The sequence below is a fragment of the Amblyomma americanum genome, chromosome 4 (genome assembly GCF_052857255.1).
Source record: "Amblyomma americanum isolate KBUSLIRL-KWMA chromosome 4, ASM5285725v1, whole genome shotgun sequence".
NCBI lineage: Eukaryota > Metazoa > Arthropoda > Arachnida > Ixodida > Ixodidae > Amblyomma > Amblyomma americanum.
In genome coordinates, this window is record NC_135500.1 from 137917505 (window position 1) to 137944411 (window position 26907).

General features: G+C 49.6%; 1 protein-coding gene across 6 annotated transcripts in view; it reads left to right on the forward strand.

Annotated features, from left to right (window-relative positions):
* The window catches only part of mtd (TLD domain-containing protein mustard), a 199633-nt gene that overhangs the window by 146222 nt on the left and 26504 nt on the right, over nt 1–26907 (forward strand). For all 6 annotated transcript variants that reach the window (XM_077661812.1, XM_077661815.1, XM_077661817.1 and 3 more), the window contains exons 2-3: nt 4429–4822; nt 26536–26643. In XM_077661812.1, coding sequence (XP_077517938.1) covers nt 4429–4822; nt 26536–26643 — 502 coding nt within the window. The remainder of the gene's footprint in view (nt 1–4428; nt 4823–26535; nt 26644–26907) is intronic.

Below are 26907 nucleotides of genomic sequence, written 5' to 3' on the forward strand. Positions count from 1 at the left end.
GAGACCGCACGAAAGGGGGCCATTCACTGAAAAAAAAAAAGAAAATGTGTACATTGTAGTCGGTGGCAGGGATGTTAGCGCCGTCTGGTATACGCCACTGAACTGTGCTTATGTTAGAAATTTGGTTTCAGTTTCCCAATTTCGTCAGTCGGTGCGAGCGCGTGCGGGTGCGGTGCGAGTGCGTGGCAACTTCGGATGCTTAGCCCCGAGGTCGCGGGTTTAATTCCGGCGCGGCGACCGCGTTCGATGGAGGCGAAGCGCAAAAGGCTTCCGTGCGCGGCGCGATGTTATTACACTTTAAGTCTTTCTGGGTGGTCGAAATTATTCCGGGGCCTTCCACTACGCTGGCTCTTTCTCCCTCACTACGCGATTCTGATGTCACCGAGCAGTGACACAGTTGCTGCTCCTTTTCATTTCCTCGAAACCAGAAACCAATCAGCGTGGTAACACAGGTGGGATGCTGCATGTCAAAAGAGACGTTTAAAGATTGTTTCGGAGGCCCTGCACTTAGCGTCGCCTGCTTGGTGTCCATTTGAAATGTTTTCCAGGCGGGCCTGGAAATTGGGCGTTGTCGATTATGTGCTCTGAGTTAACAGGTGATCAATGTAGCCAGAGGTGGGATTTTGACCTCAAAAATCTGGACCTCACCTTAACCTCAAAGAATTTGCCGACCTCACTCAACCTCATCAGTTGAAATTGAGATCTCCTTAGACGCCCGCACCTCACTTTTCCCGAGGCACTGCTGACCTCACTCAACCTCACCTCAACCTCAAATTGTGAGGTTGAGGTCGGCTGCTCTACCTCAGAAAACAAACGAAAAACAAAACAAATCGACTAAAAATTTTTTCAGTTAAAAACAATTCTGAGAATCCTGTGAGGCAGGAAAGCCAAAATGATGATGGTATTATTTAATAAGGCATGTACAGACACCATTGATGTGCACGCAATAGGAGAAACTTATATGTGATGAACCCTCAGAGTATATGGCCTGCGGGCAGGGGTGTCCCATACGCCGTTACCGCCAGTACGTCGGTGAGTAATTTGTATGTGTCAATATTTGGCAACCTGCTTCGTGTATACTTGTTCGTATTGGAAGCCTCTCGCTCATTCACCGCACGAACCGGCAATTACGAAACAGAGCCCTACCAGAAATTGGGAGGGGGGTGGGGGGAGGTATTCACGATACTCTTTTCAGGCTTGAGAATACTTACCGAATATCAGAAACTGGTCGTCGATGTACTTTCCAATGCGACTGTTATGCAGACGCATATCAGTATATTTCGATTTTCTAGCTCTATCCGGCATAGCGAGGGTGCTCTTTTCAGTCATCTGTATGCTGCCTTCGAAAACACTTAACATGCTGCGACTCTACTACACCAACAGAGGCTCGTAGTATTTATGTATGTGTAGAAGCGAGCGGCTTGTTTTATTAGTGCGAAAGCATTATATGGCTCACTTTCAAGGTCATATCCGCAAAAAAGTGTCCGCAAGAAACGGCGCCATGCGACGTCACGAGCCGACGAGTCACGCGACGAAAATGACGTCACATAATTGATGATAATTAATATAATTGGGTAACGCTATGACTAATTAGTGTAATTAATGACATCGTGTGAGTGTGACGTCATACCAGGTCACGTGACAGCGATGTAATGTGCCATCAAACCTAGTCACGTGACGACGCTGTAATATGACATCACACCTACTCACGTGACAACGATGTAATTTCTCCTCATACCAGGCCCCCATCCACCCCCCTTCCTCCCCCATTTCACGACCCAAATGGATCCCACATGACTATACATGCGCGCATGACGCATTACAAAGAATGCCCACAACCCGGTCCACATTAATGACATTCGGATAGTCCAGCGGGTAAACGCGCCAGTTCTCATGTATGACATACTGCAAAGGTCATGCAACGACACATGCCTTTGACTCTCGAGACGATGGCGATGATGGTGATGCTAACAGTGTATCCTTATGAGCCCGGGGAAGTCTGATATACCGCTACCAAATTAAAAGTTGCCAGAATATTGATTTAATATTGTACATTAGCCAGCAACCGAAGACAATTATTGTGCGGGAAAATATTAATACCTGCAGCTAATAATTAGTGATCATGCTGATGCTCCTTTGAGGTCGCGACCCTCCCCCGTTTCCGCCACTTCCCTCCAGGTGGCGATGGTAATGGTTTCGAAATCCTGGGAATTCTCCGATGACTCCGTGAACCCGCGGCATTTTGAAAGAAAGGGCTAGATTACTTCTTCGAACACTGTGCCAACTATTAAAGTCACACGGGTCAAAACAACCGGCCTAGAGTGGACAGCGTGAACCGCTCTCTGTGTCACGAGCACCACGGCTCTCCGCTCAAATTTCCCCGCAGCGAAATCTTTTTCCGACCCCCCTCACCACCCCGGGAAAAAAAAAAAACCGCCTAAATAGTCATACGTCTCAACAGAATTCTGGGTACCATTTCGTCAACCAGTCTATACGCCAGCATCCTCGACGTTTTTTACCCACGAGCACCGCGCAAGCATTCTGCGAAGCCGTTTAAAGTGACCGATGGGTCTCTGCTAAATAGTTAAAGGAAAGATAACATGTAGTGCCTGGTCGTCTGTAAGGCAGGCCGTCAACCTAACTGATCCCACACGAGAAAATAAAATAAAGTAGAATGATTAGAAACATACAAACAAAAATAGCACACTAAAAGCAGAAGCGAACAACAGTGCGCCCCATTAAACGTCATATTAGAAGGCTTAAAAGAGCGACTCAGCAGAACAGCGCGAGCATGTAATCAGTTCCATTCACACATCTTCATTAAAAAAAGAAAGAAATCAGCTATACATTCATTATAGTTTAGCATTTTTTCGCCGCTGTAACACCGCTATGCTGGCGCGTTCGCCTCGTGTTGCGCTGTTCCAGCATAATAAGCGATTTTGCGTGAAGGAACAAGGAACAGCAGACCAAAGAGAGGTTATTCGGAAGGATAAAAAAGTGAAATAATACTTGCATCTCCTTGCATTACGGAACGAGAATGTACAGAATGAGTAAGATTCGAAAGGGGAAGTCACCGATCAAAAGCTTCGACGGTGTTATACAGGTTTTTCTGGCTTCGTGCTTTTTAAATAAAATTAGCAGGTGTCCTTGTTAGGAACCACCTGAATCACATTCTCTCGCCGGTGCCGACTAATCCAGCTTCTGTTAAGTCAGCTTGTAATGTACAGCAGGATTCCCTTTATTCGACTGCAAGGCAAGACCCATGACGTCAGCGCCGGCAACGAGCATGAACACGAAGAGGTCTTGCTTGGGGCTATCCGCGCTGCGACGAACTTATTGCGTGCTTGTTGGACTGAACTTATTTGTTTGCGGCATCAGACAAAGCTACCGCTGGTCAACGTGAGTTACGTGCTTTGCGCGCTCCCGGGAGTTTGAGCCGACCGACAGGCAGCTACGGGTGCTACGCCAGCGGGGCAATGGGGACGGAGAGTTGCGTGCTGTGACAGGAACACTCCCTCCGGGAAGACCAGAGGGGTGCGTCTTCCTGTAGGCTCGGACTGAACGGACATTACAGCGCAGCACCGGAAGCTAAGAGGGAACTGTGGCATCCGGTTGTCCAAACAGGGGAGGGAAACAGAACACCAAGCGTCATTGCATGAACACTGCGGTGATGCTCTGCAACTCCGCTTCGGAAGCGGCACTCGTTGGAGTAAGACGTGGCAACTGCAAAAAGTCTCTACCTCAGAATTTCGACCTCACTGATGACGAGCTCACTCAACCCCAAACTCACGCGTGAGGTTGAGGTCTGATTTGCTGGCCTTACGAAATTTCGAGCCGTTGCCGACCTCACCTCAATTCCTCACCTCACGACGTGAGGTTGAGGTCATTTTAAGGTCGACCTCATGAGGTCGAAACCTCATGAGGTTGCCCACCTCTGCATGTAGCCACTCATAAGCAGAGGGCCGGGGCATGGTGTGATACACCTGTCTTTGAGTTGTTCTTTTGTGCGTGTCTTGTACGGACGGCCTGCAATCGCCTCAGCGTGGGCGCCACGCTTCCGAACCGGTTGTAAGTTGCTTGCCGGTCAGCTGAGGTGGTCGAAATTAATCCGGAGCCCTCCACTACGGCACCTCTTTCTTCCTTTCTTCTTTCACTCCCTCCTTTATCCCTTCCCTTACGGCGCGGTTCAGGTGTCCAACGATATATGAGACAGATACTGCGCCATTTCCTTTCCCTCCTAAAACCAATTGTTACTATTATTATTGCCGGTCAGCTGATCTGCGTCTCTTAGTCAGCCCTGTGGCGGCGAACCGATACTGGGTCCGTGACGGAAAGTGCAGGTCGTTTAAATACCGCGCAAAGCGCGGGAAAGTCTTTGCACTGCAGCGCGTCTCGCTCAGCCGCCTTCTCTGTTCCCTTTGTGCGCAGCAACAAGACGCAGTCGGTGGACTGCCACGGCTACGTGAACCCCCTGGAGCTTGTGCTGGACACGAGCAAGAAGGACGAAGCCGGGGGCCGCGCGGGCCGCCATGCCGGGGGTCCCCTCGAGCCCCTGCTGGGTCCGCTGGCCGCGGCGGCAGCCACCGCGACGCACGGGGGACCGTCCACGGACCCGCGCCGCCGGCCGACCACGTCGCCCGGGGCGGGCAAGGGCGGAGGAGGAGGGGCCGCGCCGTCATCTCCGCTTCCGCCGGCGCCCCAGTCTGCGCCCCCAACCACCACCACCTCTGCGGCGGCGTCGGAGATCACCTCCGGGGGGACTGGCCGCAAGCAGCTGAGCCGGACACCCACCCAACCGCCGCCCGGGGCACTCGAATACGTGGTGAGTCTCTCGACTGACCCGGGGATCAGATACACGTGCTTAAGGGGACTATGCAATAAATAAATTGAGATTACGTAAAACAGATGATGAGAGATAGGCATTCGATCACTCTTCACCCCAGTGCAAGAATTTTTGATCTAGCATCAACAACAGCGAAGATATAGACTATTAAAAATTACGCTCCTCCTCTCCCCCCTCACCTCGTACACGAGGAGCACCAGAAAAAATAAAGAAAACAGCTTTGGGATTGGGCCTCGCCCCTGAATACGTCATCCGCTGACGTTTATTTTGCAACTTCCGGTTATCGCTCCTAGCCCCCCAGCAGCAGCGTCAGCGGCGTGGCGGCATCTCTCCGGTCTCTTCGCCTTCCTGGATTGCGGCGCGCGTCGGGTTTCTTTGCTTGTCATCTGTGGTAATTAGCAGTAATAAACCCGGACCTCGAGGTGGTCTTCGCCATTATAAAGAACCTTCGAAGGCCCGCGCGGCACGCTTCCGTTCGCGGAGCGTCGGTTCCTTCAGCGTGCGCCCAGGTGAAATCTTTTGGGATTGAAAGTTCCGCAACGTTCCGCGTCATGTTTCACCTCAGGTTCACCGTGGCCTCCGGACGGTGTTCGCCTCAATTTGCCGAGAACGGGAACTAAAATAGCATTTCACGCTTTAAAAGCACTTGAGGGACTGAAGGTGCGAGGAATGCCACAGGGCAGTTCGTTGGTCTGTAGCGTATTTCGCAATGATTACCTAGAGGGAAAGGCGGCGCCACCGTCTATGCGAATTTATTGCGCGTGCTGGGCCTAAAAGGTGGACCGTGTGTTAACCTGGTACATGACAGCCTCAATAATCAGGTTGGTAGGTTGCTGGAAGCTGGTTTCCCTATTTCAGTCATGGTGGCAGTGGCGGAGAAGCTCCTGCGGAGATTGAAGTTCCGAGCACCCCGGGAAGTTGGCGGTCGGGAAGAACTCAGACCCTCGTTTGTCCCCTATATTAATGGGGTGTCCCGCAACATGAAGAACGTAGCCAATCGCTACGGTGTGCCGGCGGTATTTCCTGCCCCGCCCAAGTTGGCCTCACTGTGCCCCCGGTTCGTGTCCGGCGAAAGGCGCGCGCGAGACAACACGAAGCGCCGCGCCACCCAGTTCGTCAGGTGCTCGGTCGGGGTTGTATACGAAATCCCTCCGACCTGCGGGAAAGTTTACATCGGCCAAACCGGCCGCTGTTTAGACGAACGACTAAGGGAGCGCCAGCCTTCGATAAAGACCGGAGAAGTGTCCAATTTGCCGTTCCACGGTGGCGCATGCCCTTTCACTATACCCACGATAATCCGTGCCCGCCTTTGCTGGGAAGAACCACAATTTTGAGGCCTGATAGTGACCAGATCGCACGTGAGCTTGGTGAGGTTTTCTTCATTAAGAACAAGGATGATTGTGTCAGCGACACCTTGATAAAGTTGGTTAATAATAATAATAATAATTGGTTTTTGGGGAAAGGAAATGGCGCAGTATCTGTCTCATATATCGGCGGACACCTGAACCGCGCCGTAAGGGAAGGGGTAAAGGAGGGAGTGAAAGAAATGAAAAAAGAGGTGCCGTAGTGGAGGGCTCTGGAATAATTTCGACCATCTGGGGATCTTTAACGTGCACTGACATCGCACAGCACACGGGCGCCTTAGCGTTTTGCCTCCATAAAAACGCAGCCGCCGCGGTCGGGTTCGAACCCGGGAACTTCGGAAATTGGTTTTTGGGGAAAGGAAATGGCGCAGTATCTGTCTCATACATCGTTGGACACCTGAACCGCGCCGTAAGGGGAGGGATAAAGGAGGGAGTGAAAGAAGAAAGGAAGGAAGAGGTGCCGTAGTGGAGGGCTCCGGATTAATTTCGACCACCTGGGGATCTATAACGTACACTGATATCGCATAGCACACGGGCGCCTTAGCGTTTTGCCCCCATAAAAACGGTAAGGCGCCCGTGTGCTTTGCGATGTCAGTGCACGTTAAAGATTCCCAGGTGGTTGAAATTATTCCGGGGCCCTCCACTACGACACATCTTTCTACAAGAAAAGCAGGCTTCTAGCGTGCGCGCAAGAAATGTTTTGGAAGACATGATGATATAAGTGCCCATGCTCTGAACAAACCCAGTCGCTAGTCTGCGCCCGTCCTTGTCATTTCCTCGTCTGTGTTCTTTTTCTCTGCTGTGTACCCTTGCTTAACCATGTACCTATGACCGACTCGGCCAACAGCACGCACTCATGAATATCGATACTATAGACCTCTTTCGTGTTTCGTCGCTTCCTTGGCGCGTCCTTTAGCGCACCTGCTGTCGAAGCGCCCATTTGCGGGACCGCGTCGACGGGCGGGCGATAAAAGCGTCGCATGCATCCTCGCGTGCCAGCAGCTGGGGCCGTGCTGTTTGACCAGCATTGAGTTCAAGGCGCGTTTCCCGCCACATGGCCGGTATCGTAACGCACGCCGCAGCAGTCGTGGGCGTTTTAGCAAGCTGCATCCTGCCCCACTGACTTGCGATGCGCACTGGAGACGCAGCTCATGCACACTGCGGGATTTCCAGTCAGCCGCCAGCAGGTCCCAGTGTCTGCGCCTTAGTGCCTATCAGACACTCGTATGGTGGTGGTGGTGAAAAGCCTTTAGTTAATGAAAGAGGTGAGGCTCTTTAAAGAGCGCCGCAATGGGTGGAGTCCTTATTCCGGGACCCCATTGGTCGAAGCCGCCAGCTTAGCCCTCTTGGCCAAAGCCTTCTGGGACTGAAGGTCCGAACAGCCAAGCAGGGCCGCCTCCCATTCCTCTCTGGTAGGGTTGGGGTGGGGGGAGAAAGTTGAGTTGCGCTGGCAAGCCCAAACCAAGCAAACGAACGCGTTCTACTCCGATTATTCACGAACACAATGCTGTGCCCGGCAGTACCAAAACACTTCGATCCCGCTTTCACTGGCAGGTGCAGACACTGTGGGGAGGTGGCTGACACCTACCACTCATATGGCGCAGCAGGGATGTCGCCAACGCCGCACCAAGCTTGGTCTCTGGATACTTTCCCACTGGGCATTAAACGGCTGTGTAATGCAATGCGAGGGCCGCTTCGCGGCACCCTGTCCATTGGAGGGTTCAGCCTACCGTTAGGAGAGATAGGCACCATTCAGTGCGTGCATAGCTTCGGCACTGACATGAGGCTTTTAGCATACCGGAGACATACTGTAGTCGGATACAACTCAAGAACGAAGCGAATTTTCCCCTCCAAAAGCCCCCTTCCCCCTCTTCCGGCCAATAGCGTCGGCCGATGCTCATCAACCTGCTAGGGTCACAATGCAGGGAGCGGTGGACAGTGCAGGGAAGAGACTGTCCCCCGCCACATAGGGAGGTATTATCGCTTTCATCGACCACTCCCTGCATTGTCACGCTAGCAGGTTGATGGGAATGGACCGACGCCATTGTCTGGAAGGGGGGCCCTTTGAAGGGGAAAAGCAGACGTATACTGGTGCACCGGACACCGACTGCCCGCGCTCAGTGGCGCCGCCTGGCACCGCCTCGACCACTGCGCATGCGCAGTCGGCATCCGTTAAACCGGTTCGTCTCCGCTGTGTTAATCTGTTGAGTTTATTGGCATGTAGTGCACGCGTTAAAGCACTACATGAAAACGCGGAGCGTGTGCGTAAATGACTGATTTTCTATTTAAGAAGTAAATCCGTAAATATATTTCAGACTCCGCGCTTAGCTTTAATGAAATAGCGCATCCTTCGTGGCACTCCTATTAATGAAGCATTATTTCCCCATGTGCAAGGATTGTTTCATGGCAGAACGGCAGTTTGCTGCCCCATCGTCGACGCTGGCGCCTCTCGCAGCGGGTGGCTCTGTCTCCGTGGAACTTTTGGGGAAGCAGTTCATGACCAGTAAAGCTATGAAAAGACCAAGGACCCGGGGACCGTATTTTGTGAACGTTCTTCCCGTGGTTCATTCTCTCGCTCTCCCGCCTGTATAGCAAGCCCCGCCTTCGATAGCGGAGCCGGCGAATGACGCCGCTTGGTAAAGTGTCAGTCATGACGTCACAAGTAGCAACTACCGCTGGCAGAATTAAGTGCAAAGAATGAATCCTAAAAATGATCGGTACAAAATAGCGCCCCTGGTCCGGTACATTCGTTTCTTCACTGAACCGGCCGTGGACGTCCGGAGCGTTACGCAGCTGGTGCTTTTAACGCGAAAGCGTTCAGGGTCCCGTGTCGCAGGAAAGCCGGCTTCTTCGTCGGCGTCGTTGGCCGTGAGTGAAAAAAAAAAAAAAGAGAAGCAACCTAGGTGGCAGGTGGGCCACGTTGGTCACGTGAACTTGTGGAGTCATCACAACCTGCCTACCGGGTTCTGAGCAAACTGCCCACCGTGGAAGATGGCAGTCAAATTAATGATTGCTATTGAGAGGTTGTGCGAGAAGAGCAGCCTGAGGTCACACAAGCCCCACCGGTAGCAGCACCTGTCGTCGTGGTGCAGTTGCGCATCGCTTAACCGCTGCACCACTGCGCCAGGAGTGGTATGAGGACTCCCAGCGATCTACGAATGTGGAGTAGAGAATGACAAATTCCGCCATATATGGGCGTACAATCATTAACATTATCGCGCCATATCTTGAAGGCGGAGCTTAAGTGTCCCTCTCAGTTTGTATACGGCGCGGTTCAGGTGTCCAATGATATATGAGACAGATACTGGGTTATTGCCTTTCCCCCAAAACAAATTATTATTATTATTATTATTATTATTATTATTATTATTATTATTATTATTATTATTATTATTATTATTATTATTATTATTATTATTATTATTATTATTATTATTATTATTATTATACCTCTAGGCCTGTTGCGATGTCGATCGAAGCAGGGACGTTGGCGGAACGGCGGAAAAGATTAAATCACGAAGAGCTGTAGCGCATCGCGACAAGAAAATCCGTAAATCGCTGTTTTTACATTGTTCTGCGCCGAACCATCCGACGTGATGCATGTGCGGCGTGAATTAATGCGAACAGCCGGCACTCTCTATGTATAAATATGGCCCCAGCTGCAGCAAATAGCGGCCACGTGCTCCTGCTATCGAAATTAATACGAGACGAGAGGTCGGCCCGTGCCGCGCTTTCCTGTTATTCGCTGCTGTCGTACCAGCGTCTCCGTCCCTCTCTGTGTCTTCCTTTCCTCTTTAATATGCTATTGAAATCCGTGATTCAGCCCCCGGTGTAGCGCCCGTTGACATTTCCAGTCGAGTGTAATCGGAATAGAATATATGCCATGGCGTATATAGCCTGTGTAGCTGCAACATTCTAGTGATTGTGCAGCAGCTATAGTGGAAACCGTGGGTTGGGGGGTATGTTAATGATGAAATTCAATGACTCGGCAATTCTCATCAAACCTGAAAAACAGCTGCGCATATGTCGTTGGAATTTATTCTTATCCAGTATAGTTTCAAGCGTCCGTGTTTTGTTACATCCATAATGAGGTAACGCGACCTCTCGCGAGTCGCACTGCAAACTTCGGTTTTTCGCGGTGTACGAAGGCGATGAAAAACGTCTCGCGGTTCGCAGCGGCCACGTGTAAGGTTTTTTTGTTTGAACGTGCACGTCTCTGACGAAACGCAAACCTGCCGACGTGAAGAGCAGTCGAGCAACAGTTATTATGTATACCGTCGCCATCTTATCGTACTTGAGAAGGGCGAAATTCGTTCGTGGGGCCATCGTGTTTCATTATTTTCTTCTCGAAAAAGTCACTTATTCTAGCAGCAGTGTCCTTTGTGTGCTGCTCGTGAGCAGGTTTTCGAAAATTTGTTTCGTAACGCTTAAAAGCAATTCGTTTTTGGGCGCACGCAAAGAAATACATTGAGAAAAATAGAATAAAGAAAATGCCGTCTCGGAGGAACATTTGATGCAAATGATTTAGGGAAATCGAAGAAGTACTTTGAATGTGATTTGTTCAGGCTTGACGAATTCATTCGTGCCACCAGTTTGTTGTGTGGCAGTTTGCTAGTTGTGCAGTCGGCGTCGACCCAAAGTTCTCGAGCAGCGCCCTGCAACCTATGTATTTTCTAGAAGGAACGCTTGCACATAATTATAGGTCCGCATAGACCTGCAAAGCGGGTGGGTGTGAGCGTGTTACAGCTTACCACTATAACGTCCGTAAATTTACGGAGTCTGCTTACGCGAAAAAAAAAAAACTGAACTATTTGTCATTTTAGAAAATACGGAGTTAAAGTGCGTATTTCTGTCCAGTGACGGAGGAAAGATCCGTGTTCCGCCGCAGGAGTTGCAGATAAGAGCTTTACTTGCATGCGTAGATTGGCCCTTAATTGTGTCTTTCCTGCGCATGCCCCGTACGGAAATGTTCCACTGAAATTTGGCGACGACTGTACTTATTGAGCTCTCGCGAATGTTGCGTGTAGTATACTGTGTGGCTGCTTCATAGCAACAGTTGCGTTGTCGGGATCGGGTTTTGTAGTGTTCGGCAGTATCTGTTTAGGGGTGGGTGGGGGGGATGATGTAAGCATAAACGGCGCAATTTCGGCAGTCGTACGTCTATTTATTGCTCATGCGTTTTTTTGCGATCTGGCCAAGGCACACGAATACGCCGCGCGCCACATTCGCCACATCAGAGACATTTACCATAGCGCGCACCGCCACTGCCATCGCCACCATCTCAACCGCCAGTGCGCGTGGTATGCTAAACCTTTTTCCTTTCCACTGGCCTCTGACACATTCGCGTTACAGTGCGCTTGTGCGTCTACATTGTTTTGGGCTCTTCCCTTCCAAAGCATGAATAGTGAAAATAAAATAGCACAAAACTGTTGTTTCACAAATTGCGCCGTTAGTTGTTTTGTTTAGCATTCTACGACTTTTTAGTTAAAGCTCTTCGTTGATCTCAAGTGCATTGAAGCCGCCGCCGCGGTGGCTGAGTGGTTATGGCGCTCAGCTGCCGGCCCGAAAGACGTGGGTTCGATCCCGGCCGCGGCGGTCGAATTTCGATGGAGGCGAAATTCTAGAGGCCCGTGTACTGTGCGATGTTAGTGCACGTAAAAGAACCCCAGGTGGTCGAAATTACCGGAGCCCTTCACTACGGCGTCCCTCATAGCCTGAGTCGCTTTGGGACGTTAAACCCACATAGACCAAACCAAACCCAAGTGCATTGAAGTAATTTCGTTTTGTTGCACAAGCGTGATATTAATTAATGCATTCCTGCCCGCTCTGATCACCTCCGACAATACTGGTTTACCTTTAATTCGATAACTTGCAAGTACTGCGATACGAAATCGCTGGGGAGTGGTCCTTTTTTTAAACTGTTTCTTTCTTTTTGCAAATTTACTGTATAAATGATCACTCATTTGTTGTTCAGTAACGAGGAAAATATATTGCTTAATGGATCATTCTAAGTATGCGCCCTCGTTTCGCCTTCTGGTGATCTGCATCAGCGGCCGGTCAATAGCGTTTGAATTCTGATTGGTGGATCCAGTTTTAGATGCTCCGGAAAGTGAAGTAAGGGCGGGAAGTTGTAAAGTTCGCCGGCGAAGTGCCACGCGACGCCGTGTATTTGTTGCTATGCAGGTGTACAGCGTGCTGCGCCTGTATCTGCCTCACAGCGCTGTTTTCTGCAGCAGCTGTGTACGTGTGCACGCGATTTGTGCAGTCTCAGCTGCCGCCGCCCCTGCGAGGCTTCATTGATTGCTGCCGATTTCGGGTCGCGCGGGAGGCTTCGCGGTTGTCGGGCGCGCGCGCACACACACACGTCAGATCTGCGCGCTTTATGATATAAGGGGAGACTATAGTGCATGCGAGGCTGTTTTTCGACAGTGCCAAACGCCTGTGCACAGGGATGCTTGCTGTTTTGTTCGTATTCGATTAACCGATCGGTGTTTGGATGATTAGCGTTTTTTTTTAACTATACGGCACACAGGAACACACGAATGCGAAGTGCGAACACGCCCGTTCGCTATGTACGTTGGGACACCGAAGGACCCATCAGGCGGGGTTTAACGCCCAAAAGCTTGGCGTTTACAAGGTAACCGTGTGGGCGAGTTGGTGTATTTCAGGCATAGTTTCACCAGCGAAAGTGCGGGACACCTGTGTTCTTATCTTGGCGGTAAACCGCGTGTATTGTAGCCAGGGGTTGGAGTTTTTGGCTTTTATATTTTTTGGAAATCGGCGGACGTTTTTTTGGTGTTTATTTCAGAACGCAGTTTATGGTTTTCTTTCGGCGAAATATTTTGTGTACGGGTGAGTTACTTTCCTTCGGTGATATAATGTGCTCTTCCTGTGCCGTCAAAAGTCGCTTGTGCGGTCAAAAAGTTTCCCTTGGCCTGTCTGTCGGCAGGATTAGCCGGTTTACCGGTAATTAACGTGTAAAAATGGTACTTGGAGCTGCAGTGTTATACAAGAAAGCGCTATCGCCATTAAACGAGTAACAGCAGTTTATTTATTTATTCATAATATCGGCCTTAACTCTGAGCCAGACTTGGGTGGGCGTTGAAACAAGCGACGTGTCAAAATACACAAAGCCGTACATCTGACATCCGGTGTGCTGCAGTGTTCTGAGCAAAGCGCAATCAGTACGCGCGCGCGCACACACGCGCGCACGCACGCACGCACACGCACTCACGCGCACGCACGCACGCACACGCACTCACGCGCACACGCGCACACGCACGCACGCACGCACGCACACACGCGCGCACACACACACACACCGACGGCATGAGTTATAGTTACACGATAACAACATCATTAGCTTGTATTTTTTTTACATTTCAACACGGGACCGAAATTGTTCGTTATTTGGGGATATGACAACATTTTCTGGAAATCTATTCCTGTGTCGTGCTGCAGATGGAAAGAAGGAATGTTTTAATCAGTTCTTCGAAAATTTCACCTGTCGCACGTCATATGACGGGTTTTTCGCGATGAATCATCCTAATGCTGCATATTCCAATATAGGAAGGACCAAGGCCTTGTGCGCACATAGCTTTGTCTGAAGAGAGGCGTGTTTAAGCATTCGCCTGATGTAACCTAGTCTTTTATTAGCTTTACCTACCACTGAGTTTACATTTGCTGTCCATGTCACATGACTTGAGGTTACTGTGAGGCCTAGGTATTTATACTCAGTTACTCGGCTTAGCGGATTTCCGTGAGCGGTGCATGAAAAATCTCAGGGCTGACGTTTTTGTGTTATGGACATAACAGCCGTTTTGCTGTGGTTTAAGGACATTTGCCAACGCGAGCACGATTTGTCAATGGTGGATAAACATTCGTTTAACCCTACTTGACCGTCTGCAGACTTCACTTCCTAATTGATGACGCAGTCATCCGCGTATAGTCTAGCTATAACGGGGGGCAGTGTGCTCTCAAGTCATTGATGGTAAACTAAGAATAAAAGCGGCCCCAGGACAGAGCCGTGTGGCACCCCTAAATGGTTTCTTTTATTTCGGACTCCTGGCCATCAATACTCACGTACTGCTGGTGGTTTCTTAGAAAATGCTAAGTTAAACGATGGAGCCATCAAAAGAGAATGCAAGTCAACTCTTTACGTTTAAACTGCGTTGTCTTGTCATCGTTCGGTTGCTGCACTAGGTTGAGAGAGGGGGGGGGGGGGCTGTCACGTGGTCCGCGCGTTGACGGCAGTGGTGTATGGAACTGCTTCGGAACCATCGCGTTAGCCAGAACGTGACGCATTTGCGTGGTGCGCATGAGTGGTTACGCGTTAGTGGCCTTACACGCGGTGGAGAAACCTAGCTACTTAACCGAGTAACTGGCCTATTATGATGGTGGGAGTGAACAAACAGCTCTTCGCCAGCAGGTGGCGAGGATGTGATGCGTCGCGGTCTGCAGAGGAGTGTAAGGTTGCGGAGCGGTGCCTCAAAAACTACACCAGTCCAGCGGTGTCCCTTTCCTTTCTTCTTCTTCACCCCAGGTATATATGGCACATGCCCACGCGGGGGGATTGGCCAAGGTGTAGTAGAATAAACAAAAGTTTCCATGGAAGATGACGACAAAAGTGTAGCACCAATCGTGAATTTTGAAAAAATCAATGAATAAAAACAACAGAACAATATTGACAGTTAAATAACAGACAGAATTTTGGTGAAAAAAGAAGAGCTCGTAGAACTTTAAAAGAATTAGCACATCAACCTACCAGTTGCAATTATGTAATCGTGGAGAAACCCACAAATAAAACCCAATGCAAATCCCTTGGCGTTCGCACCAAACGATAATAATACTGGCAAAGATAAAGGGAGCCCTAACCTGGAGAGAGGGACCTCCAGGTAAATCTTCCTCTGAAGTGCGAACCTTGGGCAGTAGAGGAGAAAATGGTCTAAAGATTCAACTTTCCCGCATGCGTCACATAGGTTCGTCGGAGTCAACCCGCACCTGCATAGATATAAATTCAAACTTGGAATCCTGCACCGCAACCGCGTCATTGTTACCTCACACAGCCTGGATCCTTTCTCACCATGCGCTTCTTCTCCTTAGTAAGCATGGCACATACCCACGCAGGGGGATTGGCCAAGGTTCAGTGGATAATCCCAATGAGGTATTTGCGCGGGGAAAAATAGGCGTGAGGAGACTAACTAAATCATTAATTTTGCTCCTTTTACTGAGTAACTTTTAACTCAATAGCCAGCTATAATATACTCTGCGGAATTTGAAATTCTTTTATTTGATTCGCGCCGGCACGAATTCGGCGCGTGCGTTTAGTTCGTGCGTGCTCCAGCTCTTAACACGAAGTTTCTTAAATCGCATCGCCTACTCGCTGCCAGCGCATTTGCGGCAGGGAAAACGCAATAGGGGAGCGCGCGAGGTTAGAACCGGCGGCTTTGGCGGCCGACGCACCAGACGGCGTGCCGCTCAAGGCCGTCCGTTCGCCCTGTCGCCGCTGCGGCGGGGGCGTTGGCAAGGCAACGCCCCCCCTGCCAAGCGATACTGCGACGGCGGGAGGGACTTGCAGCATCCGCCGCCCGTACATCGTCTCGCCAGATATCGCCTTACGAATAAGGGAACCCCGTTGTTTGGAACGCCTCAGGAGTTTCTACTGAGTGCATACCCGCAGAGCATCGTGGACGAAGGTTGCGCAATATCCACTTGGGATGGTGTTGGAGCAGCATACTTTCTTATACACATAGACATGTTTGGTTTGTGGTTTTATGGGTGTTTAACGTCCCAAAGCGACTCAGGCTATGAGGGACGCCATAGTGAAGGGCTCGGGAAATTTCGACCACCTGGGGTTCTTTAACGTGCACTGACATCGCACAGTACACGGGCCTCTAGAATTTCGCCTCCATCGAAATTCGACCGCCGCGGCCGGGATCGAACCCGCGTCTTTCGGGTCAGAAGCCGTGTCGACTTGTAGCGCTGAATGTGTGCGCTTGTAGAATATATACAGGAGCTGGTGCACTGGACCGGACACGTTGGCATCGATGGCTGCGTTGTTCAAATGGTAGAGCATCCGCCTCTCGTTTGGGAGCTGGAGCCGAATTCAGGGCGCTTCGGGTGCTCAGCGGCCTATCTGACGGGTACTGGTTAGTGCTGGGCTCTACCGGTTGGTTGGTTTTTTGGGGAAAGGAAATGGCGCAGTATGTCTCATATCTCGTTGGACACCTGAACCGCGCCGTAAGGGAAGGGATAAAGAAGGGAGTGAAAGAAGAAAGGAAGAAAGAGGTGCCGTAGTGGAGGGCTCCGGAATAATTTCGACCACCCGGGGATCTTTAACGTGCACTGACATCGCACAGCACACGGGCGCCTTAGAGTTTCGCCTCCATCGAAACGCAGCCGCTGGAGGCGAAACGCTAAGGTGGTCGAAATTGTCCGGAGCCCTTCACTACGGCGTCCCCATAACCTGAGTTGCTCTTCCTTAAACCAAACCTGTTATTATTATTATTGTTATTATTGCCCAACACTACACCTCGAAACCCGGTCACGTCAATCCACTTCGCCCCGAAAGAGGCGTCGGCCTGCTCGTAGTATTTAGCCCATATAAGTCGGGCAGACGTTGTTTCAAGCTTTCGAAGACAACGCTTAGCCTTGCAGGAATGGCTCTCATGAAGCGAAAAAAGGGTTCGTGCTTACTGAAGTCGCGTTTAACCGAAATCGCGAACTGTATACTATATTATATGTATTATATGTATACGGCGGTCGAATTTCGATGGAGGCGAAGTTCTAGAGGCCCGTGTGCTGTGCGAGGTCAGTGCACGTTAAAGAACCCCAGGTGGTCGAAATTCCCGGAGCCCTCCACTGCGGCGTCCCTCATAGCCTGAGTTACTTTGGGACGTTAAACACCCCCCCCCCCCCCCCGGAAAAAATATATGTATACAAGACTGATGGCCACGAGAAGTCGTTTCTGCTGGTGCTGTTTCGTTTTGCTTTTCTCGGAGGTCAGTTACGAGCTGCAGGAGATTGTAGCAAGTGCAGTGCAGCGTCCGTGTAGTTCCTCTGTACTTGTTGTTTCCGCGATGTTTGTGTGTGTGTTAGAGAGAAAACATTTATTTGAGCGATCCATGTCCGGGTCCGTGTTTTTGAGGGAGATGGAGTTGAGGTTCCTCCCCCAGGACAGTAAGCAGGTGCTGCAAGTGGTTTCCCCATGAAGAGGCCGTTTTGCCATTGTGGCCAACCCGGGCCTCCCATGGGGGGGGTCTGTAGGTTTTACGGAAGATGCGATCTGCGGGCAGCGCTTGCTCAAAGATCCCCAGGAGCGCTGACAATCTTCGACATGACACGTGCAGTAGCGTTGCTGCAGCGGGAAGGTTTAGAGTCGTGCTAGTGGCGAAGGTCTATGGCAGCGAAACTTCTAGGTCGGCGTGAAGTTTATGACGAAACTAATCTGAATCGTCGGGCTTCGGAACAACAGCGATGTCGTGCGAAATATGGGATTAATTAAGGGTGCACGGTCTGGTTGATTGTTTGTGTACACGGCCAGAGTTGTGCAGAGCTCCGGCTCAGCTCTCTGCAGCCTGAGTGAGTGCACTGCGCACTAAATAGACTTGCACTTCTCGTGTCTGAGGGAAAGTCAGAAGCGCCTAGAACCCAGCTGGGAACGTACCTACGCTGTACCACTAGTTTTGTAACGCCTGGTAACTATGCCTTGCAGAAAATGTGAAGTGGCTGTAGGCAAACTACTTACGCCATTTTTTTCGTGGATTAGAATTGCAGTGACACCGAAGTGCGTGAGAGTGCACGCTGCGGCGTCGGTCGCACGAATGACTTAAGCGTAGTGAGTTCGTTCCGTCTCGTGTTCAGACTGTTGTGACATCTGGTCTTTGTGCTACTTTGTGCTACGACGTCTGTCACCGGACCCAAGCTGTACGGAGTTAGCGAAACGTTTCTGTGAGGGGGGGAAGGGGGGTGTAGAACGAGGGAGGGAGCCAGTCAGCCCATCATTGTTGCAACATGTTCCCACTTTCATGTGGGTCTCCGTGGAGGGCCTGTGTTTGTCCTTTGTGCGTAATGTTCAGAAGGGAAATTATTTTTGTTCTTTATCGCGAAGGGCGCTCGTTTGACCCTGCTCCGGCAAGAGGGAAGGCAGTGTGCCAAGGCAGTGTTCGTGGCCCCTATCAGCCCCCTTCCCGCTGAGACAGAGGGAGAGAGGGCGTCGTCCATTGTCTATTCTTCTTCCTTCATTGTGCGGGAGAGACGGCTGTCGTCGGCGGCTTTCGCGTTTGTATCTTTGTTTCAGTCTGCGGCTTGTTTGGGTGCCTCACGAACGCGGAGCGCGCTTGCTGTCGCGTTCTGTTCAAGGTCACTGTACTATGCAGCCTACCTGCGGGCGCGTCTTTGCCTTTTAAGCGTGCCCGACTCATGCGTAATGCGACCCCTCCTGTCCTAACTGCCTCCGCCCATATCTGCAACTTATTTGGATGGAGGCGAAACGCAGAGGGCGCCCGTGTGCTGTGTGCGTGGTGCCAGTGCATGTTAAAGATCCTCAAGTGGTCGAAATTATTCCGGAGCCCTACACTACGGCACCTTCCTCATTTTTCCATTCCATCACTGCGGAGTTGAGGTGTCCACCAATAACCGAGATACAGTTCAACCTCCTTATAACGGAAGTTGAAAGGGCGCCCAGTGATTACTTCGTTATAGCCGTAGCTTCGTTGTAGCCCGTGCTGACTGATCTTCCAAGGGGAGTCGTTCCCTCTTTATATTCATTATTTATAAATCGTTTCGTCATAGCGAGGGCCGACTCTACTTACTGCGCAATTTTCTTTCCTAAAGAAAAAATTTTTTCTCTCCTCCACCGGGCTTGTCTGCCTGGGGTCGGTTTAGTTGGCTGACCAACTAGCCTTGGGGCGACAGGCCGAAAATTTGCTCGGCGCTTACTCTGACATCATATAAACCTATCCCCCTTTTCTAGTGCCACACCATTGTCCTTGTTCATTTACGGTGTCGGTCACAATCAGTGGAAACACTTGAGCTCATGCATCTATCACGCCGTGTGGTCACGCTGTCTCTGCGCGAGCTGCAAAACCAGCACTATGCAAATCCACTCTCCAAGTGTTCCAGCTATGTGTGATTGACCCTGTACAAGATCTTTTTTTGTTAATGCGGTAAGTGAGTGATTGAAAGACTACTTTTCCAACAGAAGAAGACGACCTCGAGTGGTCAAGCGCCCAGGCGAGGGACAACAGAAAATAAAAAAAATTAGAGCTGTTACTGTATCTGTTACTGTATCTCACTAATGGGCATCATTAACTCCGCTAATTACCACATCATTAAGTTTTTCAAAGTAAGCCGACAACGCACACACATCCCCCCCCCCCCCCCCCCTTTACCTCAGCCATATCAACGTGCCTACGTGGCCTATAGTCGGTTGCGTGCCTCTCTGGCGATCGAAGGGTCGTGGGCTCGAATCTAGACTATAGAGTTTATGTAAACTTTTCTTTATGTAAAGCCCTATACTTATAAAGCTGTCATTTGAGTCATGCGACGGCCTTCAGTTCCCATTACAAGCCCTCTTTTCAGCAATTTTCATTCGAGACACGCGTGACGTCACGCATTACATTGGTTTCTCGACACAGCAACGCTGCCGGACCCGCCGCGGTGGCTCAGTGGTTAGAGCGCTCGGCTACTGGGCAGGAGTACCCGCGTTCGAATCCGACCGCGGCGGCCGCGTTTCCTTGGAGACGAAACGCCAAAAGCCGCCCGTATGCTGTGCGATGTCAGTGCACGTTAAAGATCCCCAGGTTGCCGAAATTATTCCTGAGCCCTCCACCACAGCACCTCAATTCTAGTCCCTCCTTTATCCCTTCCCTTACGGCGCGGTTCAGGTGTCCACCGATATGCGAGTCAGATTCTGCACCGTTTCCTTTCCCTAATAATAATAATAATAATAATAATAATAATAATAATAATAATAATAATAATAATAATAATAATAATCAGCCAACCAACCAACCAATCTTTATTTTTCGGTGCCCAGGAACAACCCAAAGGTCTTGGTGCTGGTACACCATTCACACGCACAAAATGTAAATTTATTTGACCACAAAAGAAGACACTCAGGGGAGGTAATGCAGCAGTCACGGCGATAGAAAAAAAGTCTTTTAAACTAGGCGTGACAGCAAGCATGAAGCAAGAAAAGCGAAAACAAGAAAACAGAATAATAATAATAATAATTGGTTTTTGGGGAAAGTAAATGGCGCAGTATCTGTCTCATATATCGTTGAACACCCGAACCGCGCCGTAAGGGAAGGGATAAAGGAGGGAGTGAAAGAAGAAATGAAGAAAGAGGTGCCGTAGTGGAGGTCTCCGGAATATTTTCGACCACCTGGGGATCTTTAACGTGCACTGACATCGCACAGCACACGGGCGCCTTAGCGTTTTGCCTCCATAAAAACGCAGCGGCCGCAATTCGCATTTTTTTTTTCCTTGGGAACGACGCCGGGTTTTCCGCCGGCGATTGGTTATCAGGAAAGGAAAGGCGCGGCAACTGTGTCACTTCTCTGTGGACACCTCAACCGCGTCTTGAAGGAAGGGAGGAAAGCGGGGGTACAAGAGGAAAGAGAGAAAAATATAGGTGCCGCAGTGGAGGGCTCCAAAATAATTTCGACCTGGGGATCTTTATGTCCGCATATACTCTGGTGTCTACTCTCCCTCCTGTCAGCTATGTGACCAACATGCCACTCTATCCCACATACTCTGGGCTTGCCCTCAGGACTCCCCTCCGCGAGGTTTGCAGTTCTCGAATCCAGACCAGTGGGAGGCCGCATTGCTTAGTTCCGACTGGGACACACAGATCCGGGCTGTGAGAAGAGCCTATAGAAGTCACCGAACGGCACGGGCTCATGACCACTTGGTGGGGCTATACCCCACACCATCTGCTACTTTTTTCGACGGAGATAAAGTTTATCCTCATCCTCCTACCGTACACTGACATCACAAAGCACGCAGGCGTGTTAGTGCTGTCGCTTTAAAAGAGGGCGCGCAAAAAAACATTTAGTTCGAAAGTCGGGCCTATACGATAGGGCAATGAGGTCCAGGTAAAATGGGTTGAGGGTAACATGTATTGGGTTACATCCCTCTCTGCCTCTCTGCAGTCACCTTTTCGCCTGTCTACCTCGCTCGCACCACGCGTGCATTTCCCGCGCTTCGCGCTTAGCTGGGTTCTGCGGACGGGCGCGCTTCTGACGTGCAGCGTCGCGGTCGAAGGTTGTCGATAGACGCCGATCCGTTAATGCGGAAATCCTGCCGTCGTTGGAATCCGTTTCGTAATCACCCCCGAGGACTCTGCAAGGGGGCCCTGAGGCGTGTGGACAGGCGGAAGGTGCAAGCAGCCAGCGGGAGCAAAAATGGCGGCTCTTCCAGTCTGGGATGTGCGAAAGCGATAAGGGAAAAAATAATGGAAAAGCGCCCCGAGATAATAAGGTGCCGCTCGCAGGTCAAGTGCGGCTTCACTCTCTCTTTTTCCTCTTTATCTGGGCCCAAAAGGGCGGCTGCGTGTCACACTGCGGTCGCCGCAGCCTCCAAGTATTCGCCTCGTCCTCTGGTTGCATGCAGATGTATATTCGCTTTCGCGATGTCTCCTTTTGGCGCGCTCGTGGCAACGACTGCGTCGTCACTGTATATTCTCTGCGGCTTCCTTTTTACAGTGCCTTGTTTTGGCGCGCATCGATTACTTCTTCGAAAGTTACCCGACACCACAAGTATATCTGTATTCACTGAGAACTCTGAGTGGTCTGTGCACGCTTTTATTTATTGTGCGTGTGCGCGTTTTTGGTATGCACTGCTCATTTGCTCGCTTGAAGTAATAATAATAATAATTGGTTTTGTTGGGGAAAGGAAATGGAGCAGTATCTGTCTCATATATCATTGGACACCTGAACCGCACCGTAAGGGAAGGGATAAAAGAGGGAGCTGTACTGAAATATTTCTTGGTGTTTCGAAATATTTCTTGGTATTCTTGGTCGAAATCATTCCGGAGCCCTAGCTCCACTACGGCACCTCTCTCTTCCTTTCTTATTTCACCCCCTCCTTTATCCCTTCCCTTACGGCGCAGTTCAGGGGTCCGCCGAGATGTGAGACAGATACTGCGGCATTTCCTTTTTAATAATAATAATAATAATAATAATAATAATAATAATAATAATAATAATAATAATAATAATAATAATAATAATAATAATTGGTTTTTGAGGAAAGGAAATGGCGCAGTATCTCTCTCGTATATCGTTGGACACCTGAACCGCGCCGTATGGGAAGGGATAAAGGAGGGAGTGAAAGAAGAAAGGAAGAGAGAGGTACCGTATTGGAGGGCTCCGGAATAATTTCGACCACCTGGGGATCTTTAACGTGCACTGACATCGCACAGTACACGGGCGCCTTAGCGTTTTGCCTCCATAAAAACGCGGCCGCCGCGGTCGGGTTCGAACCCGGGAACTCCGGATCAGTAGTCGAGCGCCCTAACCACTGAGCCACCGCGGCGGGTACAGATACTGCGCCATTTTCAATTTCAAAGAGGTGCCGTAGTGGAGGGCTTCGGAATAATTTCGACCACGACATCCGGTCCGCCTCTTTTATTCCCTCATTGGCAGTCTGCTCGACTTCCTTCTCCCAGAACGCATATTGAAATGGTCGGAATGGGTCTTGCTAGCAGTGGATTGAGGACAAAGTTGTAGGGCTCGGCGTGCAGCTCTCGGTCGTGTTGCTGGCCCATCGGGCTCTTGCGCTTATCGGGCCGTTCGGAGCGGGCGTCCTCGTACGATTGGCTCTTGTCCGTGCACAGCTTCGGCGTGTGTTCGCCCGCTTTGTGTGCTCGACGACTGAAGGACGGCCGGGAAGAAGCACGCCAGCTTAGGGGCTTGAACGTAAAGGAAAGAAAAAGGTGGGTCAACAAGCCTGCAGAAGAACGGCCGCGATGGGACAGCTGGCGACCCACGCAGTCGGTGCCGATAAGAACGCCGGCGGAACGACCAGAAAGAATAGAAATATATGGTGGCGGTGGCATCGGAAGATTGCCTCTCCCGACACGCGATCGCCATTTCCTTTTTCGTTTTTCCCTTGTTCCGTAACGGATTACTCGCTGTTTTCTGTCGCGTTGCGATATAAATCTACTGCCTTACGCGGAACAGCACAAGCTCGAGCATATATAATCCTCACGTACGTCGGCCGTGTTGCATTGTCGTGCGGGGAACCCAGCGAACTCGCGGTGTCTTGCTTGTCGGACTTTCTCCGTGCTTGAAGGATTGATCCGTTGGCGTGGTATGTAGTAACTAATAATAATAATAATAATAATAATAATAATAATAATAATAATAATAATAATAATAATAATAATAATAATAATAATAATTGGTTTTTGGGGAAAGGAAATGGCGCAGTATCTGTCTCATATATCGTTGGACACCTGAACCGCGCCGTAAGGGAAGGGATAAGGAAGGGAATGAAAGATGAAAGGAAGAAAGGGGTACCGTAGTGGAGGGCTCCGGAATAATTTCGACCACCTGGGGATCTTTAACGTGCACTGACATCGCACAGCACACGGGCGCCTTAACTCTAATCTCCCTTTTCGCGCGATCACCAGCGAGAACATGGCCGATAACGAGGGCAGAGTTAGTGGATGCCCTCGGGAATGTTCCTGCTCCGAGCGTCCAGTTAGGAGGGAGAGTGCGCCTTAAGTCCCTCACAAGGAAAGCTTCTGGCACTGTACTTCTGGAGTGGAAGGGACGCCCAAAGCTCGGCTACTGAGCCAAAGTTCCCGCGGGTTCGAACCCGGCCGCGGCGGCCGCGTTTAGATGGAGGCGAAACGCAAAAGGCGCCCGTGTGCTGTGACTAACTGATGTTGCTGAGAGGTAGTAGGAAAAGGAAAGAGCACGGGCCTGCCTCTACTGGCTCAAGCCGAGCCACGCTTGCTGCCGCGTGCTGGAAGTAGGAGACTTAAAGGGTAGGAGGGAAAGATAGGCGCCAGGCCGATCCCGGAGGCAGTTCAATACCGGGCCGACCCGTGCCGGAATAGCACTCCGCCATATTCCAAAAATAAGTTTAATATCTTGGGTCCAAGGACCAGGAGCAGATATTAAATCAAGTGCTGTGCGATGGCGGTGCACCTTAAATATACCCGTATGGTCGAAATCATTCCGGAGCCCTCCACTATGGCGCTTCTATCTCTTTCCTCTTTCACTCCCACTTTCCTCCCTTCCTTTACGGCGCGGTTGAGGTGTCACCGAGATGTGAGGCAGTTACAGGGTTATTTCTTTTCCTAACAAAAAACTTTCTAAATATTACCTATAGAGGGAAAGTTGGCGCCACCGTTTAAGCGAGTTTCTTTAAGAGCACTTCATCACCGCGGGAATGTCGAGAAGACGAGGTTTCGTGTTTGGCATGGCTAGTACGTTTTAGACCGAAATCATGGATTGTACCACGAATGTGCGCAGATTGTTATTTCATTGAACGTTCGGTGTTAGGCTTGTATGGAAACTTTCACAGCATTTCTTTCAAGTTTGCCTCGAGGAGAGTCGTATTTTTACGGCTGAATCCACGTTTTACGCCCAACAATATCGAAGTCAAGTAAGAAGCCTCGTCTTCCCGGCATTCCTCTCCATGGTGGATTAAGTGTAAAGCCGCCAGCTTTCCATATAGTTATACTAAGAACCTCTGTGAAAAAAAGAAACAAAACAAAAAACATCCGCCATCTTGGAAGGGGCAGAAATGACGTACCGCCGAAGGGCCCTTCCATTTCAAGTGTCCCAGATCAGGCACGTAGCCAGACAGAGTAAGCATATAACGCGGGAAGAACGCAGGACGAAGACGAAATGTACGGGACAAGCGCTATGCTTACTGTGTGACAATGAATTACCAACCTGCCCAAGCCTATTCCATTCTGACGTAGCCAGAAATTTTTTCTCGGGAGGGGGGGAGGGGTCCGAGGCAGTTGTACAGGGCGAAGCCCGGGGTAGGACGGGGGGGGGGGGGGTGTGAGTGCGATTTCGCCCCCCCCCCCCCCCCGGATACATTCCTGTCCCCAGATGTCGGCTATTTAGGATTTGTCCGAAAATTATCATGGTTTTTTGGTTCACAAGAAATATTGCTTTTCTGCAACATTTTTGCCAAAAAAAATATTCCTTGCTCACAAACATTTTTCAATGTTAACAGATGGGTGAAAAACAAGGCATTGGAAAAAAAAAAAAGAAATCAGGTGTTTGGAGCACCATTTGTTATTTTTTGTTTGTGCTCACAAGTTTGGAAATAATGTGCAGTAAATACAAAGGAAGAGAAATACATTTTTGTCTGTTTTTATTATTCATTCATTATCAAATTGTTGCTTCTTTGATTAAAAAAATTATTTTCTTGGCTTCTGGGATTATTCGCAGTGTTGGCAAGATTTCAAACTACTAACGAAAACGGTGTATAGCACCCGGTATTGCGGCATCTTTCGAGCAAGAAAGTAAAAAATATGTAAAAAGCAATGTGTTTATGATTTTTGCAAACACCAGCCAATTGCCTGGCATGGTAGTGTAATGAATAATAAAAACAGGACAAATGCTGCTTTTCTTCATGTCTGACTCCACATTGTTTCTGGACTTGCATAGATGTTGAGAAAACAAAAAAGCTGATCGAAGCATGCGCCAAGCTGCCAATTTTCGGGAATTGTTTTCTGGAATTGCTTGAAGTTGCCTTTTCAAAAGCTGGACACGAAGCTTCCTTCCCTTTTTCTGAAGTGGCAATTTTAAATCTTTGTAACTTGCGTTCTATGCCAGGCAGGCTGATAATTTTAAACTGACTGCATTCCATGACATGAATAAAAATCAATTGCAAGCATTTTGGCAAGTTCTCTACAGTATAATTTCTTAAGAGCTCATGGCTAAAACCTTGCATTTCACATAAGTGCACAAGAATTTGTTTAACATGAAATTAATTGGCATGTTTGGAATTACTGTATAAGATTATGCATCTCCTGTTGATTTCTCATTTGTGACTTCATTGGTGAAAGTACTGGTCAAATACTTGTTTCCCTGTCTTGGCTCAACGGAGACATGCACCTGACTTCTTGCTGGTGATGCTAAATGAACACCAGTATTCTACAATTTTTTCCAAAATTTTTATATCTTCAATAAAGCTTGTATTGTCTGTGGTGTGCTGTAGTGTCAGCGTGCTTCAAAAGCATTCTGTGCATGAAGCAGCATTTGTTTTCGTGTCTAGTTTATATCTGCGGGATTTCAGCATAACCTGAGATATGTTCTTTAAACCATGCTTGTTCATTGTGTCTTTCTATAGGTGAAGGCTTCAGACACGTTGGCTGGAATCGCTGCGAGGTTTGAGTGCACTCCGGGAGAGCTGACAACGATGAATCGGTTAACAAGCAGGCTCATCTTTCCTGGCCAGGTTGGTAGAAAATGTTTGTTTCCGATTGTCGTGTCCTGTACTTAATTGGTGTTGTGACTGAGAATAGATTGAGTGAGAATTTCTTTGCATTCTTGGTCATAAATGTAAGCTTTTGCTTGCCTGATAGTCTAGAGAGCATGCTGCATAGAGCGGCTGGAGAAATAAAGACCAGTGCTGATATAACGATTCTGCAGTGGATTCCATGCCATTGTTGAATTTCCCGCCCTTCGCCATTGGCTGAAGTGTATGGTGTTGCATTTATTA